The sequence below is a fragment of the Callorhinchus milii genome, unplaced genomic scaffold, assembly GCF_018977255.1.
Source record: "Callorhinchus milii isolate IMCB2004 unplaced genomic scaffold, IMCB_Cmil_1.0 Scaffold1, whole genome shotgun sequence".
Taxonomy (NCBI): Eukaryota; Metazoa; Chordata; class Chondrichthyes; order Chimaeriformes; family Callorhinchidae; genus Callorhinchus; species Callorhinchus milii.
In genome coordinates this window covers 31,184,508-31,202,280 of record NW_024704742.1, presented here as the reverse complement: position 1 = coordinate 31,202,280, position 17,773 = coordinate 31,184,508, and the positions used below count along the sequence as shown (strand labels likewise).

The window sequence follows — 17,773 nt, the reverse complement described above, 5'->3', positions numbered from 1 at the left end:
AAAGCTGATTTTCCACGGGTTTTAAAGGGACCGTAAAAGGAATTGCAAAAAACCCGCCTACAAATTCAGTCTGAATTAAAGATTGCATTCTACACTCTGAAGAATTTCAGGCCTCTGTTATTCTCAATCTAAATACTTTCCACTCCACACAACACACCCAATTAGACTTTAAGGGAGTGAATGCTTATAACCCATAGATAGAGACACTGAACTAAGATAAGTTTACTGGAAAATAAAAGTTTATGCTGGATATTCACTTTGGTTTCAATAGTTGAACATCTGTAAACAAGTTTTTTTCCCACAGAATTCAGAGATTATAAAAACTGAAATTATAATAGTTTCATATTCATTCATTCTGGAACTCCACATCACAGTAGGTTGTACAACAAATGTCACCTTGAGTCATTATGTCACTGACGTCAACAGGTCTAAACTAAAAACTCTTAGATAAAGACCTAAAACTGTATTAATTTCAATTATTAATTTAAAAAGCATAAAATTATTTTTCACCAAAATAACCCTGTTCAAGATCTACTTCAGGAATTGAACCGGTGTCCTTCTGCCTCAGTGCTAAAACATGATGCTTCTTTGCTTAGCCTAAACTCCCAGAACCCCTATGGCTTCTTCTTTTCAGCAGAACAGCCTGAGGGAAGCACTGGGAATCCAGGCTAAAGAACACTGCAGCCCAATTGAGAACCCAGACACCTCTTCTTTCAAATAAAAATTTAAACTTCTTTTTAAAAATCAATTCATTGTTGTGCAATACAAGTCACACGCAATATTTATGGATAAATATTAGAGGATAGTCCCTATCTTGAAATATCAGATTAAGAGAACACAAAAAACAGATCACACTGATCTATTAGAATACTACAAATAATACGTGTGGAGTTTTGTCATTTACACAGTTTTCTATTTTGCTCTCAAAGCACTCAAAATTACAAAAATAAAGAGACACTCAACAAACTCCCAACCCGCACAATAAGACTGCGACAGAAGCCAAGAGGACAAAAGATCGAGTGACAAGAATCCCTTCAGCTGCTCTCGTTCCCCACTATCATCTTGCTGTAGTCCTTTTGCTGTTGTTTCTTGAAGATGTCTTTAACTTTGGCTCTTTTCAATGCTCCATCCCTGAATAAACACAGAAAGAGCATGTTTAACCCCCGACGATCTAATAACTTACAACATGAGGGTTCTGATTTAGTGGAAAGTCATTCAGGAGAGAACCAAGCACACACAAATATACACAGTAAAATCACATTTGTGGTAGCCATACATGCATTAGATCACAGAACCATCTTAAACTGTGTGGGAAGCACTTTGTTTGCTTAGCACAATTGGGTACTGGGAACAGGAGATTGCTCCTCCAAATTTGTGAGGAAGCTTCCTTTTAAATGCAGGCAACTGGCCCATCCTGGGGATTGGTAGCTCACAAAGGCTCGAGTTTCCCCACAGGTTTAACTCCCATATTCATACTTTGGCCTTCAGCTGCTGAGTTTCACACACGTCGTCAGTCACATCACGTCTTAAACCTCGGGACAATACGAGTTCTGCAAATTGTTGTGATCTATTCATATATAATTTTAAGTGTATTCAATTATTATCTAATGTTCTCCCCACTGGTCTATGCCTCTCTGTTCCTGCTCTGGCCTACTTTTCCTCGGTAAGGGTACAGAAGGACACTCGAGATGTAACCAAAGAGCGTCCCAAAAATGTATGTACGGTAAACGTGTGTACGGTGCGGCAAGTGTGCCTTATCAGGGTGTGCGAACGCGCACATGGATGTGGTGTATACAGGGGCGACTCCCGACCGTGTCAATGGGGCGGCCCCAAAAAACGTGTCCACAACCTACGTGTGGTGAAGGAACGTACCGTAAACAACAGAATGTGCTTTATATTGGGAGAAAAGGAAAAAATTGTAATAGAAGATGTTGTGTTTTGGATTTCTGTTGTAATAAATATTATGTTTATAAGTAAATATATTTTTTTAAAAAAGATCCACAGACACCGGTTACCCCTGAGTGGCCATGTGTGAGAAATGACAGCGAGTGTCGGCAAATTACTCAACAGCAGAGGGCGTCACAGCCGAGCAGGACCTCTCCTCAACCATCTGCCACACACATGCATTACCACTCCAGGGACGAGCAACAGGAACTCTGGTTGGTGTTCTCCTCCCTAACTCAGGGCAGACTGGGTTCAATTTATCCTCTCCATGTAGCCCCGGCTCAGAATAGCAAACCTAGCTCCTGGTCCCTAAATTACAGCTCTGTCTACATTATCCTCGAGGCTGCCCTTACAATGATTTACAACGGAAGTCCTCAATAAGGGCTCCACAATGGGCACTGGAATTAAATCCTGTATATGTCACTCCAAACCGCATTTCAGAATTTGACAAATTCTTAAATATTATCTTAATTGTGAAGCTGTTTTTCTGCAAGTTCTCTTTAAGAACTACAGAAAATCAGCTGCAAAGTTAAGGGTGAGTTTAACAACTCACTAAATTCTAGAGGCTCTGAAATCCTACAGAAATATGAGGAAATACAGACCTGGGTGGAATTACTCCCCACGGATTATTCTTCATAGGGTTACAGTTTGATATACAGCTATCAGTGCATAGTTTAAAAATATGCAGATAAGTGCGTTTGGCAGTCACGATTAACTGGTACTGTCACCCAGTTGCACAGCAGGGTGAACGTTGAAGGTAGTGTAAACTTGGTGAGGAGTTCAAATAATCATTTCAACACAAAGTTTAGGTTTCAACACATGCACACACACGCACACGCACGCACACACAAAGAGTTTCCTGCACAAATAGTAGCTCACTTGTTCCACCAGGTGACTAGTTCATTCCAAACTTCGAACTAGTGAGATTTTGTTGAAGATGCCCATCCCTCAAGCTCACTCAACTTGTTCAGTGAGCTACACACTGTATATTAATATACACAAATTAGACAGAAACAAGTGAAGAAAGGCCCAGAGATCCATCAGGTTCACTCCCAGGAGAATCTCTACTCCACCTCACCCACAAAACACACAGTCACTACACTTTACTGTGTATCCTGTGAATCGTTTTGAGATGTCTCAACGACATGATAATGTGCTACATCAAATGCAAGGATGATTATTATATTATTGCTCAATATCCCATTTACTCTACAACACTGCAGTCAGCATCACAGCAGATTAGACTTGCATTCTGATGACCCTCTCTCCCTTAGAAATATTGTCCAAATTCCTTTTGAACGAGCGAATACTAGTAACACATGCAAGTTTTATACAATAATAATCCTTGCATTTGATATAGCACTTTTCACGTCTTCCAGACGTCTCAAAGCGCTTCACAGATTATACTGTAAAGCGAATTGACTGTATAATTTGTGGGCGAAATCCGGCAGCCAATTGCGCACAGCAGTGTCCCATAAACAGTTGTGGATTGAAGTAACCAATTTATTATTTATTTATCCTCGAGGGATAATTATCAGGCGTGTGGAGTAAGGAAATTTGCCCAAGGTTTCGCCCTGCCAGGAATCGAAACCTCGTCTCTCCTTTGTGAGCTACAGGACTCCACAGTTTTGCCAGTTCTCAGCGGTTAAATAGTGAACCTTGTGGAAAGTAGCCAACACAACACACAGGATAGGGGCCCAGTTTCCCTTCCCCTCCCAGTTCCCCCTCCCCCTCCAATTGCCACATAGGAACATAGGAAAACAGGAAAAAGCCAGTCAAGCCATCACACTAGCCACATCTGTTTATTACACCTTGGCAAATCTTTTAATCCCAGATTATACTGTATAGCGAATTGACTGTATAATGTGTGAGCGAAATCCGGCAGCCAATTGTCCTTTCTCCATACCCATTAAGACCTCCACTACTCAAGTATCTGTATCTTGTGTTGAAACATCCCTATTTAGTCCATCTCTGCAGATTTCTGGGGCAGAGCATTGCACTGTGAGTCAGATCTCTTTCCACACAATGTCAGAGTAGCACAGATAGCAATCAGAGAGCCTGTCTGCAGCTCAAACCCTTCTTTCCTCCTAGAGTTGGAGTGAGGTGATGGTGAGGCAGGGAAAGGGAATCATTCAAATATGCAATTCTTTAGGAGGCAAAGTCTCCAAATAGCCACACATTCAAGTAAAATCAGCACAAAAAAAATCACCAGGAAAGATCCACAAGTCCTCCTTGCTGTGCAATGGCTGCTTTGACCCTGTTGGCAAACTGCACGGCATCTTCATCTTCCTGCAGGGTCAAGAGACAGATCTGGTTACTGACTGATCCTCACTACCCCTGAAGGAGCAGCAGCAAAGACGGTTACAACATACGTCAATGCAGGGCCACTTCTTATAACGCCTTCTCTGGGTGCAGGATGTCAGAAGTTGAATCATAAGAACAGCGCAAGCAAAAATGGACGACTTTAGGAAGTTAGCGGTGCTTCCAGCGCAGGGCAGGCATGTGTAGCACACACAGTAAGTGACATCAGTAGCGACCTGATAACCCTGACTGCCAACTATTTTAGCTTCTTCAGCACCGGCCAGCATGCCTGAGTTAAAGTGGTAATCAAGGGCATCTGGCATATTTTTGTGCAAGTAAAGGTCGGAGTCAACTATGCAATAAATGAACTAGTCTTCCTATGAAACGCTTATAAACTAGGTCCCACTATATAATTACAACAACAACAAAATTACATTTGTATAGTGCTTTTCATGTTGGGAGGATGTCCCAAGGCGCTCAACGATCAGTGTTTCAGACTCGAGCTGGGAATCGGGATCGGGGAGGTTGAAGGGCATGGGGGGGGAAGGAGGTTCATTGAAGGTGCGGTTGAAGAGAAGGGTCTTGAGACAGGTCTTGAAGGAGGCAAGGGAGGGGGCGAGGTGGCGAGACTGCGGGATGGCGTTCCAGAGGGTGGGGGCAGAGTGGCTAAAGGCCCACCTGCCAATGGTGGGTTAGGAGAGAAGGGGCCTGCTGAGTGGAAGGAACCGCCAGATTGGTAGAGGATTAGGAGGTCGCAGAGGTAGTGGGGAGCAAGGGGGATTTGAAGGTGAGGACCAGGATCTTGAACTGTATCCTCTGAGTGATGGGAAGCCAGTGGAGTCAGGCGACGATGGGGTTGATAGGGTCACGGAGCCTGGTGTGGGAGAGGACACAGGCTACAGATTTCTGGATGATCTCAGCCTATGGAGGGAGTGTGCTGTCAGTGCCTGAGGTGTGGAGGAGGTACTGATAGGAACTAATCAGGAGGGCCTCGGTCTTGTTGACGTTCAACTGAAGAAAGTTCACTCTCGTCCAGGACTTGATGTCTGACAGACATTCTGTCAGGACAGCAGTGGTCCTGGAGTCAAGGGTGGAGGCAGAAAGATACTGTTGGGTGTCATCTGCATACATGTAGAAGTTGACCCTGTATCTGTGGATGATGTGACCAAGAGCGAGCATATAGGTATTGAAGAGGGGACCAAGGACAGAGCCGTGAGGAACGCTGCACGAGATGGTAAGGGGGCAAGAGGACAAGCCGTTTGTGGAGATGAAGTGGAGACGGTGTGAGAGATAGGATCTGAACTATTCAAGGACAGAACTCTGAAGGTTGAGGTGAGAGGAGAGGCGGTGGAGGAGGATAGAGTGTTCAACAGTATTGAAGGCAGCAGAGAGGTCAAGGAGGATGAGGAGGCAGAGGGATTCCTGGTCGCTGATGGACAAAATGTCATTTGTCACTTTGACCAAAGCTGTTTTTGTGCTGTGGAAACCAATTGGAGGTGTTCATGAAGAGAGTGGTGGGAGAGGAAGTTACAAAGCTGGGAAGTAACAACACAGTCCAGGAATATGGAAAGGGAGGTTGGAGATGGGGCGGTAGTTTGAGAGCAGGGATGGGTCCAGGGAGGGTTTTTTTTTAAGAATAGGAGTGATTGCAACTATTTTTAAAGGGTTGGAAATGGTGATAGTGGACAGGGAGAGGTTTATGATGTCTGTCAGTAGAGGGACAAGGAAGGAAGGAGGTAAGGAGAGGGGTAGGGATGGGGTTGAGTGAGTAGGTGGTCAGTTTCATGTGGATTATACTGAAGACTCTTTTGCAGGCATTAATATATTTGCAACTTTTTGTTTATAAGACAACTTTTACACAACCTCCTGCAGTGTTTCGTTTCTCATTGCTGGTTAATAGAAAATATTTAACCAACAATCATTGTCCTCGAAGCACCTACAGCTAGATTTCCTGTTTATGCAGGAGGCTGGGGTTCAAATTCTATGACTGTGCTGTCTTAAAAGTTTAATAACATATTAAACTATAAATACTTCTCAGCTCATAGTTTGACTATTATACAGCCACTCTGTATAGTTCACAAAGCCAGCGACTAATCGATTGAGGGTTAATATATTACCAAGATCCAAAGTTCAATTTTTTTTCACCACTGCTACATGAGGATACTTTGAAACCTTATGTTGAAGGGCTGAGTTGAAGAGCTCCACTCAACAGCTGTTAAGTGGGCTCATTCCCCAGTTCAAGTCTGAGCCACACACACAAGCAAAGGCATTCAGCCCACTCACCTCTGACAAAGCAGTGCTCCCCAGCTCAGCACTGAAGTGTCACTCTGGACTGCAAGTACATTCAGTACACGATGCAGTTAAGATGCTTGAACAATTTCTAGCTATCCAGAATAACCTATGTAGACAAGCACCTTGCACCAAAATGAGATGGACAGAAGTGCTTAGTTACTGAGGGCAGGGATGGCTGGTTGGGTGGGAAGTCAAGACTTGCTCTTCATTACAATTAGGCTTCCATCCACTTCTTCCTGCTAAGACTCCATCTCTATATTGTACATTGCACACCCACACACACCCCTTTCATGAGTGTCTGGATGGTGATCAGGAGTGAGAGTCCTGGCCGGTTATCACCCCTCCCTTACCCAGGGACACTGAGACCAATTGTAGCCGCTACCTGCTGCCCCATAATAACATATCACATATCCCTTAATAACCACTGTTAATTCTGAAGAGCATCAAGTGCATGACCTTCCTAGTGAAGTTTGCTTTATTTCAAAGCTAGGTCATTGCGAATGCGCCTTCACTATTAACAAGTGCTTGTGGCCACAACATAACTACTATTTTTGCCAACAGAACAGCACAGCCCCTTTAACACTGCGAAGAGCAAATGACATCACCACTGAGGGTTAGCTGTTACATGGACTTTAAGATATACACTGGTATTAGGATATACATGGCAGATATTAGTATAATACATGGATATTAGGATCTTTGCAAACCTGCTTAGTCATTGGGGGCAAGTACCACACGTTGCAGACGATGGCCCAACTGGTCATCATTTGGAGCAGATATGTCACCATTCCATACTTACTGCTGTTCCAGAAAGCATCACCAAACTGAGGGTCATACTGCAACAAAGCACAGGGCACAGGGTCAAGCAAGGGCAGCAATAAGAGAATATGCATTGCACTCAAAAATACTTATTCAAAGATCCCAAGAATCTGCATGTTAAACATGGGAGTCGCAAAGGCCTAAAGGTGCAAGTCAAGAGGATGCTCTGCTCTTGAATGGCATCTGTGTACTATGACCATCAGTACGAAGAGAAAAAAATAGAAAAAAACAAGGTGGGGAGGATGAGAAAAAAGGGAACGCACAAAACCAACCTGCAACTGCTTTAAGGAGTCTGATCATCCCATCCCGAGCGACAAGAACTGCACACATCTTCTTCACCCAAATGAAGAACAGCATCGCTCATTACAGGAATAGGTCTAGACTGAGATGATCAGGTCTTTTTGCACCAATGGGGCCAGGTTGAATGAATTTTCTGATTTTTTTTTGATTATCTTTTTGGCATTGAGGAGTATTTATGGCGAACTCTTCCGTCACGTATATCTTGGGAATTTAAATGGATTGATGAAACTAGAAATTAGGAGGAATGTCTTCAAGTATAGGACAGTGAGAATGTGCAACTGGCTGCCCATAGCAGCAGTTAGCAGATAGTACAGATACATATGATTTAAGAGGAAGTTAGAAGCGCTTTGGGTCGTCCTCCCGACGTGAAAAGCGCTATATCAAATGCAAGGATTATTACTATTATTCACATAAGGGAGAAGGGGATGAAGGATTATGGGAGAGAGTAAGAAGTGGGTGGAGACTCATGTGTGGGTAGAAACACCAGCACTGACGGGCTGGGACACATGGCCTGTTTCCATGCTCTTCAATTAATGTACATCTATGTAAACTAAGATAGGATGAGTTCTACGTGGATACATAGAAAGATAAGCACAGAAACACACCGTTCGGCCCAAGCAGTCAATGCTGTGTTTATACTCCACATGAGCCTCCACCCCCCTAATCCCCTCTCCCATAAACCCTATTCCCTTATAATATATAATAATAATCCTTGTATTTGATGTAGGATTTTCACGTCTTCCAAAGATCTCGAAACTCTTCACAGAATCTACTGTAAAGTGAATTGACTGTATACTTGTGGGTGAAATGTGGTAGCCAATTGCCCACAGGGGTGTCCCACAAACAGTCGTGGATTGACGTGACCAGTTTATTATTGTTCTATTTTTCTTGAGGGATTATTATCAGGTGTGTGGAGTAAGGAAACTTGGCCAAGGTTTTGCCCTATTGAGAATCGAACTCAGGTCTTTCGCTTGCGAGGTGAGTGCTCTAACCCCTGAACTACAGGATTCCACAATGAATAGTGTTCTCCCTCATACATGCAATTCTTTCAGAAATATGTGCCATCTTCAACATACAGTGTCAAATAATTCAAGGGCAAAACTTATTAAAGTCGACAGTATGCAAGAATCACACACAGAACATTTATCGCGTTACCTTGATCGCAACCGGGTAAAAAGTTCCTCCTATTTCAAAACTTCCTTTCTTAAACATCATGACAGAGGTATTGTTAATGCAGGTACCTACAAGAGAGTTACACAGTTACGCAGTGCCTTACTTCAGGGGTAAATAAGACAAGACCACACAACCCTACTTAACATATCCCTGAATGTCAAACACTATTCAATAGCCAACATAATTCCATGAACAAAATCAATCCTATTAAATTGCAGCATAAGGCATATTGGTTGAAGAAGGAATGAATGGTTATGTAAATATTCAATATAAATTACTCCACTCTTCTAGTTATGAATTACCATATTTACTCAAATCGAAAATGCAGTTAACATAACATGCAGGAGCAGGCCATTCGGCCCTTCGAGCCTGCCCCGCCATTCAATCATGGCTGATCTTCTAATCTAACTACAGCTAATAACCTAACCCTGCCTTATTCCCATATCCCTTAATCCCTTTTGCAATAAGAAATATATCTATCTCAGTCTTGAATAAGTTCAAGGACTGAGCGCCAACAGCCCTTTGGGGTAGTGAGTTTCATACATTCACCACCCTTTAAGTGAAGAAGTTCTTCCTCAACTCAGTGCGAAAGGGCTGGTATCTGATTTTAAGTTTGTGACCCCTGATTTTAGTTTCTCCAACCAGGGGAAACAATCTCCCACTATGTACTGTTTGATGATCTTATAGGTTTCTATAATATCCCCTCTAATTCTTCTATTTTCTAGAGAATATAGGCCCAAATTGGTCAGCCTATCCTCGTAACTCATCTCCTTCATCCCTGGTGCTAACCAAGTAAATCTACGCTGCACCCCCTCCAAGGCAAGTACATCCTTCCTTAAATAAGGAGACCAAAACTGGAGACAGTATTCCAGGTGTGGTCTCACCAGGGCCATATACAGTTGCAACAAGACTTCCCTACTCTTGTACTCTAATTCTTTCATAATGAATGCTAACATACCGTTCGACCTCCTAATTGTTTGCTGCACCTGCAGACTAACTTTCTGTGATTGGTGTACAAGGACACCCAAGTCCCTCTGGACGCTAACACATTCCAATCTCTCCCTTTCTAAAAAAGAATCCACTCTACTGTTTTTGCTACCTAGGTGGATGACTTCGCACTTCCCTACGTTATACTTCATCTGCCACCTACCTGCCAATCACCTAACCTATCTATGTCTCGCTGCATTTTTTTAATGTCATCCTCTGTGTTGACACTTCCTCCTAGTTTTGTGTCATCCGCGAATTTGGATATATTAACTTTGATGTCCTCATCTAGATCGTTGATGTAGATGGTAAGTAGCTGAGGCCCAAGGACTGATCCTTGTGGCACTCCAGTAGTCACATCCCACCAATCTGAAAAGGACCTGTTTATCCCTACTCTTTGTTTCCTACCTGTTAACCATTCCCAAATCCACGTTAATATGCTCCCCCCAATTCCATGGGCCCTTATCTTTTGGACTAACCTTTAATGCGGCACCTTATCGATTATTCTCACACGGCTCCACTGCCTCCCCATTACCCAGCAGATTGAATTTAAGATTCTTGTCCTCGCTTTCAAGTACTCCATGGTCTTGTCCCACCCTAGTTCTGTAATCCTACTGCCCCAGTCAGCCAACACCAGTCAGCTTCATATCCCCACCCATTCCACCCTATCATCAGTGGGCAAGCTTTTATAACAACAATAATAATACTAATTCTTGCATTTGATACAGTGCCTTATCACACTTATAAGATATCTCAAAGCACTTCATAGAAACTATTGTAGAGTGGAGTGACTATGTATTTAGTGGGCGAAACACGGTAGCCAATTGCGCACAGTAGTGTCCCACAAACAACTGTGGATTTTTTTTGAGGGATTATTACCCCCAGAAAGAGATCTGCCAGTCAGATTTCAACCGTGTTCCTACTTACTGCGAGGTAAACAAGAGTGTGAAGTAAGGAAACATGTCTAAGGTGTCGCCCTGCCCAGGAATCGAACCCTATTCCTCTCGCTTGTGAGGAGAGCGAGCTAACCACGAACCACTGTGTCCACAGTGTCTCTACTGTCTGCAACTCTATCCCAGAATCCCTACACCTTCTCACCACCTTCAAAACCCGCCTTAAGACCTATGTCTTCAACTGTGCTTTTGGACACATTCTACCCTCAGTTCTTCTAGTCAGTTGTGTGATGCGCTTTTGATATGTCCTCCCAATGTGAAAGGTGCTATATAAATATAAGTTGTTGTTATTTGGGGTAATTATACTGTGATCAACAATTTGGTTGGAATAGTTTAAAAAAATCTCAGTTACCTTCCGGAAATATTAAAATCGGCAATTTTGTCTTATCTGCAACATGATTTTTTAATCTGTGAAGAGAAGAAATATAAAAGAAAGGACAATGTTTTTTGGTCAGCCAGGTCTGGCTGGGAAACCCTTCACCATGTTTAAGATGATCAAAATCAAATAAGAGTTCCACATATGCATGCTACCTACACATGGAAATCTCCCTGTGTCTGTAAGATGTAATGATACATACAGTAACCACAACATCAACAACTTGCATTCATATAGCGCCTTCATACGAGGCAGCGTCACAGAGCTGTCAACAGCTTGACATCAGCCGGGAGAGAGGGGAGGTGACCATAGGCACGATCGAAGAGGAATGTCTTCAGGTGTGATCTGAAGACAGGCAACAACAACAAAATTACATTTGTAAAGCGCCTTTCACGTCAGGAGGACATCCCAAGGTGCTGGACAGAGAGAGTTATGGACCCAAGCTGGGAGTCGGGAAGGGTGGAGGGCAGGGGATGAAGCAGGGTGATCGAAAGCACGGTCGAAGAGGAGGGTCTTGAGATGGGTCTTGAAGGGGGTAAGGGAGGGAGCGAGGTGGAGGGACAATGGGATGGAGTTCCAGAGGGTGAGGGAAGAGTGGCGGAAGGCCCGCTTGTCAATAGTGGGCCGAGTGAGGCGGCGGACGTGAAGCAGGCCGGAGCCCGCTGAGCGGAGGGAGGAGCAGGATGATAGGGGGTTAGGAGGTCGGAGCGGTAGGGGGGAGCAAGACCATGGAGGGCTTTGAAGGTGAGGACCAGGATCTTGAACTGTATCCTCTGTGTGATGGGAAGCCAATGGAGTTGGACGAGGATGGGGGTGATAGGGTCATGGAGCCTGGTGCGGAAGAGGACCCGGCTGCAGAGTTCTGGATGATCTGCAGCCTGTGGAGGGAAGAGTTGGGGAGGCCGACAAGCAGTGAGTTTGCGTAGTCGAGCCTGGATGTATGAAGGTGTGGATGAGGGTTTTGGCGGCCTGCGATGTGAGTGGCGGAGCCAGGCGACATTGCGGAGGTGGGGGAAGGCAGAGCGGGTCATGGCGCAGATGTGGAGTAGAAAGGATAGCTGAGGGTCAAACAAGACCCCAAGATTCCGGACTGTCTTAGCAAAGTGGAGTGTGCTTCCATGGATGGTGATGCTGTCAGCGCCTGAGGTGAGGAGGCCAGAGGCCATTGAGTGGAGGGAGTGAGCAGGATGGTAGGGGATTAGGAGGTCGCAGAGGTACGGGGGAGCAAGACCATGGAGGGCTTTGAAGGTGAGAACTAGGATCTTGCACTGTAGCCTTTGTGTGATGGGAAGCCAGTGGAGTTTCACAAGGATGAGGGTGATAGGGTTGCGGAGCCTCATGCGGGAGAGGACACAGGCTGCAGAGTTCTGGATGATCTTCATCCACGAGGCAAGGAAGAGGGATTGAGGCAGAGCTCCAGAGTCTCAGGTGCAGTGACTTAAAGTGCGGCTACCAATGGTGAAGCAGAGGAGATACCAGAGTATGATAACAGCCACAATGAAGGAAGGATGGTTGTAACGCAACAGTTACCAGTTTATACAGTTAAGCTTCACACGCAAATTGAACACCTTTGTTTGGGATAAATAATCAAGGGTAGTTTTGAGTTGTGCCCAACCTTTTTTTTTTGACTTTACTGACTCAAGGTTGACAAACCGGAAGTTGTGATTAACACAAGAAACCCTATTTGCAAATGTCCTAAAATGAAACAAGATTAATGGGTCCAACCCATGAATGGATCTATAAAACCACACCTTGCACTATACAAATGATATTTCCAGGTTATCAGGCTGACGTCACACAAATGGTTGCTAGGACACTGGCCTTCTGAGTCTGCCTTTATGAACAGGAAGCCTCCAGTCAATGCTAATAGCCAACCAGTCAATACTGGAAGCATACCTCACTTCCAGAGTACTGTAGATCCGTCCGTGCTATAAGCAGATCCTCAGTGTACTGAGGTGTGTTATAATGGGTTGAAGCTGTATTCTTGAAATGCTAACTCATACCAAAACCCATCAAATACATCAATGAAACTCATCACACTGCGACAATGTTCTCGGACTTGAATTCAACATTTCTTCTGGAAGTGGGATGCGGGAATGCGAAAAGACTGGAGTGTTTCAGGAGCTTTGACAAGCAGCAATGCCGCGGCTAACCTTTTCATTACCAGATGGCGGTCTTTCATCTCATTTCGTTCAAACCAGACATGTGGGCAGGCTTTCACCATAGACCTCTGAATAATTCCCATCAATCCGCCATGCACCTGTCCAACCTGTTCAAGCAAGGACACCAACAGGTCATAATTCTCCATGACCAAAACAACTTTATCAATATTAATATACATTAAAAATCAGGGAATGTCTCTTAAAACATGTTTCAACTTGCAAACAACAGGTTGCATTCAGCCCGCAAAGCATCCTCCCACCCAAGCAACTCGTCCCACCAGTTCAGGCAATCCGTGCAAACATTTACACAATATAGTCACATTTATTACTGTAATTTATCAAACACCAGCAACATATCTCACTATAATGGCTCTGAATAAAGAAACAACACACAAAAAAAACACCGGGCTCAATATTATGATTCTATTTCCGAGTGTGAGTACAAGATTGACATGAGTGAACGGAGGTGTTTTTCCCTTTTGGGGAGAAAGGAGAAAAAGAATGAGAATTTAATTTTAGAGGATTAAATGTTTATGCAACCTACAAAATAAGGAATATGGCAGTATGCTGGCGAGAAACTAGAAATATAGCATGTGCAAAATGGTAACTGTTATCTGCTCTGTACAGCCAGTTTATATGGTCACGGTCAATTGAAGGACTAGAAAGAGATATCCATCCACTACATTTGTAATGTAGTGCCTACAAAAATGTAGTCACTACACTACATTTTTAAAATTTAAAGCTGTTTTTCTGCAGTTCTTAAAAAAAGAACCATTTCCAAATTAAGACTAGATTGAGAGAAAAAGAGGCAGGAGCTGTTTGGGAAGCTGTTTAGGCAAGGAAGGAGTGGCAGGTAATCATCATGTTATAATCCCTAGGGATTTTAGCAATCTCAGGAATTGTAATACACCAATAATGAAGTGCAAGGCAAAGGGAGAAGTGAAAGCACCACTAATTCTGTACTTCGCAGCACACTGTGTGAAGCAGAGCACAGGAGCAGATGCTGGATTGTATTTAGTATTTTCCTGGCCACCAGAAAAGATTATTAATCTCAGAATGAACATGCAGGACAAGATATTCAGCACTGACACCAAGTTCAGTGATTTTCACAATGTGCAATTTTCCCATTATGAGCACATCCTTAAAATCGTTCAACTAAATGGTGAGGGAATATTATCCCTTATGATTCCAGTGAACACTGCATAGACGCATTCGATATAGTAATACATGCTAAGGGCAAAAGCAATCCATACATACAACTCTTTAGCAAAGTTAACATGTGCTATGAAAATACTTCATCAGAACATTAGTAAGGCATCAAAATGTCTCTCATTAAGTCTGTTTCCTTTAGGAAATCCTGCATAAACTTAACTGATACGATCCATCAATGGTATGCTATACTTGGAGTAATAATAATAATCCTTGCATTTGATATAGTGCTTTTCACATCTTCTCGACGTCTCAAAGCACTTCACAGAATAATAATAATCCTTGCATTTGATATAGCGCTTTTCACGTCGGGAGGACGTCCCAAAGCGCTTCACAGAAAACACTGTAAAGTGAATTGACTGTATATTTGTGGGCGAACACGGCAGCCAATTGCGCACAGCAGTGTCCCACAAACAGTCGTGGATTGAAATGACCAATTTATTATTGTTTTTTATTTGAGGGATTATCATCAGGCGTGTGGAGTAAATAAACTTGCCCAAGGTTTCACCCTGCTGGGAATCGAACCCAGGTCTCTCACTTGCAAAGTAAGCATTCAATCATCTATTATTATGTTTACAAGCTCTCAGTCCTATTCCTTAACAGATTCTAATCCAGTTTTACATAATATTCTCTCGCTCAGTTCAGGTGAACATTATAGATCCCGTGTCACCATTTGAAAAGAGAAGGAAATTTCTCCCTGTTTCCTGGCCAACAATCCCCCAGATAAAATCGGTCATTCACATTTTGGCTGTTTGTGGGACACTGCTGCACACAAACTTCACCTACAAAAATGTAGTCACTACACTACATTTTTAAAGTTTGAAAGCTGTTTTTCTGCAGTTCTTAAAAAAAACTTTTCTGAATTAAGACTGGATTAAAACATTTTCTGCCGTTCCGCACAACTTAATTTTAAGGCAAAATAGTCCTTAAAGCTCAGAACTTCAGTCCTACAGAGAACTAAATGGGGATGTAGCTCAGTGGTAGAGCGCATGCTTTGCATGTATGAGGTCCCGGGTTCAATCCCCGGCATCTCCACAGATTTTCTGCCTGAAGCAACGTTTTGAATCAGACAGTGTAGGTGCATTCAGCAGGAAGCTGGACCTTTACATGAGGGAGAGGGGAATAGAAGAGTATGACAGGAGTAAGGATGGAGTATAAACTTGTGTGGAGTGAAAACACTGGCATGGACTGGTTTGACCAAGTGGCTTGTTTCTGTACTGTACATTCTTTGTAATCTTTCTAAAAGGGAAATGAAGGCAATAGAAAAAAATGATTGTAGTTTGGTCAAAGGAGTCAAACTCCACAGAAATATTCAGGTGTGTAATAAGCAGACAGACTACTGAAAGCTAGATAGGTCCTTTAAGTCTTGACGTGGCAGAAATGTGTGAGAGAATAAGGAAATGGGAGATCTATTAAATTGTGCAATGCATAAATGAAGACTGAAGATGAATTGGAGCAAATTTGTCTTAGGAATCCACAATGCAAGTAAGTATAGGTCAGATATGTAGAGTATGACTTCACACTGGAGTCAGAGGAGGTGAGCATGATCCTACAACTTAAAACAATTCAATTCAAAATTAATTGTTTCTCACCAGTGGAAAGATTGAGGCGGGAAAGATCATGTTGATTACAAATTATACAGTTACTGCACTTGACAGCAATTCCCTTTGAAGGGATTCCAGCCATTTTGAGGGTTATTGCTGCTACACCAAATACAAGGATTGTTAAAATGTTCTTAAAACTCCAAGAGGGGCAGGACGTATAAATGTAACCAAATTGTTTCACCTGGAATTATTTAATCCAGAACGTAAATAGAGGCCGTAGGCATAAAAATTAAACAAACTACACACTCACACAAAACTAAAGGGCTTGTGGAACTGCTTCCTTTTTTAAAAAAAAAGCTGATCAACAAGATTGAAGGGAAAAATAAATTTAGACACACTGCGATGGCTCCAATCCTGTGAGGATTGAAGATTCACCTGTGTTGTGCAACTAGTCCAGCTCGAATAATGTGGGTTGGAATGTCCAACGCAGCCTAGAGTTTGAATCCAATTATCCAGTGATGGAATAATTTTAAGAGAGGAATGTTTACTCGCCTGACATATTCTGATGTTTTTTTTAAAGAAGTTTCACCAGTGATTATTCGTTTATTTCAGATTAAATCAATTGGGGGCACGCCATAGCAACTCAGACAGGTCAGAAAATACAATTACTGTTAAGTGTTTTGGGATGCTCTCTCTCTGCTTCTGATGTGAAAGGCGCTGTGTACATGTGAATTTATACAGCGTCTAATGGCATGACACACAAGCTGGGGTTAGGAGCTGAGGGGAGTGAGTAGGGAGAAGACCAAAAACCCAATCAAAGAAGTAAATTTTGAGACAGACCTTGAACAAGGGGAGAGAGGGAGTTGAAGGGATGGAGTTCCAGAGAGTGGTGGCAGAAAGGCTGAAAACCTGGGGGAGTGGGGGTGGCGTGAAGGAGGCTGAATATGAAGACTGTCTGTAATGGGAAAAGAATACGTGACCCTTCAAGTTCATTCGCTCCAAAGGCTACGTATATGCTGTTAAAGGCTTCACTACGGCATCTGTCAAATGCACTCGCACTACTGAGGGACGTCACCAACCTCAGGTGAAACCAAGACAAAGCTCTTGCAAATTCCTCCCCCATCCTAATGTTGAAGGCATTCAGCAGAATCTCCTAGAGACCAATCCAGCCATTCCTTTCGACACGCACAAGTTGCATTTCATAGTTAGCATTTCCATGGTGCTAGGAAACGAGAGCCAAACTTGTGGTATCAGCACAGGGCTCTCAATCAGTCCCGCTCAGATATCCACCCCACCAGGCGAGGTAATGTGGATTCCACAGGACGGGGACAGGAAGGAGGGCAAGGAAGAGCCAACCATTCTGGTCCTGCACACCATGCAGTGACCAGCTCAAAGCAGCAAAGGCCTTGGATCAACCACATTTAAAACAAGGTAAAGAGAGGAAGAGGGGATAATAATACTCTGTAAAAATGTGCATTACTTTGGTGCATAACTTTATTGTAAACGAGACAAAACAAAGGTGGCCAAAACAGCAATTTTACTTCTCACTGAAACATTCACGTGAAACATAGGTGAAAAGTGGACTCTTATTCAGAAAGGTTAATACTGCTGGAAGCAGGCACTGGGAAACCCTACTTTTTTTTTTCTGGCTCGCCATCACTTGGAATAGACTGTCAAAATAAACTCTAATTTTGGTCTGAAAAGATTTCAAAGGGT

At 43.1% G+C, this 17,773-nt stretch overlaps 1 protein-coding gene and 1 non-coding gene across 3 annotated transcripts in view; one reads left to right on the top strand and one right to left on the bottom strand.

Moving 5' to 3' along the window:
* Window positions 1-221: 221 nt before the first annotated feature.
* Window positions 222-17,773, bottom strand: part of LOC103187954 (glycerol-3-phosphate acyltransferase 3-like) — a gene marked incomplete at its 5' end in the record, with an annotated part of 34,533 nt that continues 16,981 nt past the window's right edge. For both annotated transcript variants that reach the window (XM_042339393.1, XM_042339397.1), the window contains 6 exon segments: window positions 222-1,131; window positions 4,154-4,233; window positions 7,245-7,373; window positions 8,812-8,897; window positions 11,119-11,174; window positions 13,296-13,411. In XM_042339393.1, coding sequence (XP_042195327.1) covers window positions 1,035-1,131; window positions 4,154-4,233; window positions 7,245-7,373; window positions 8,812-8,897; window positions 11,119-11,174; window positions 13,296-13,411 — 564 coding nt within the window.
* On the top strand, window positions 15,477-15,548 carry trnaa-ugc. The gene has a single exon. It is a non-coding gene; the product is annotated as a tRNA-Ala (tRNA).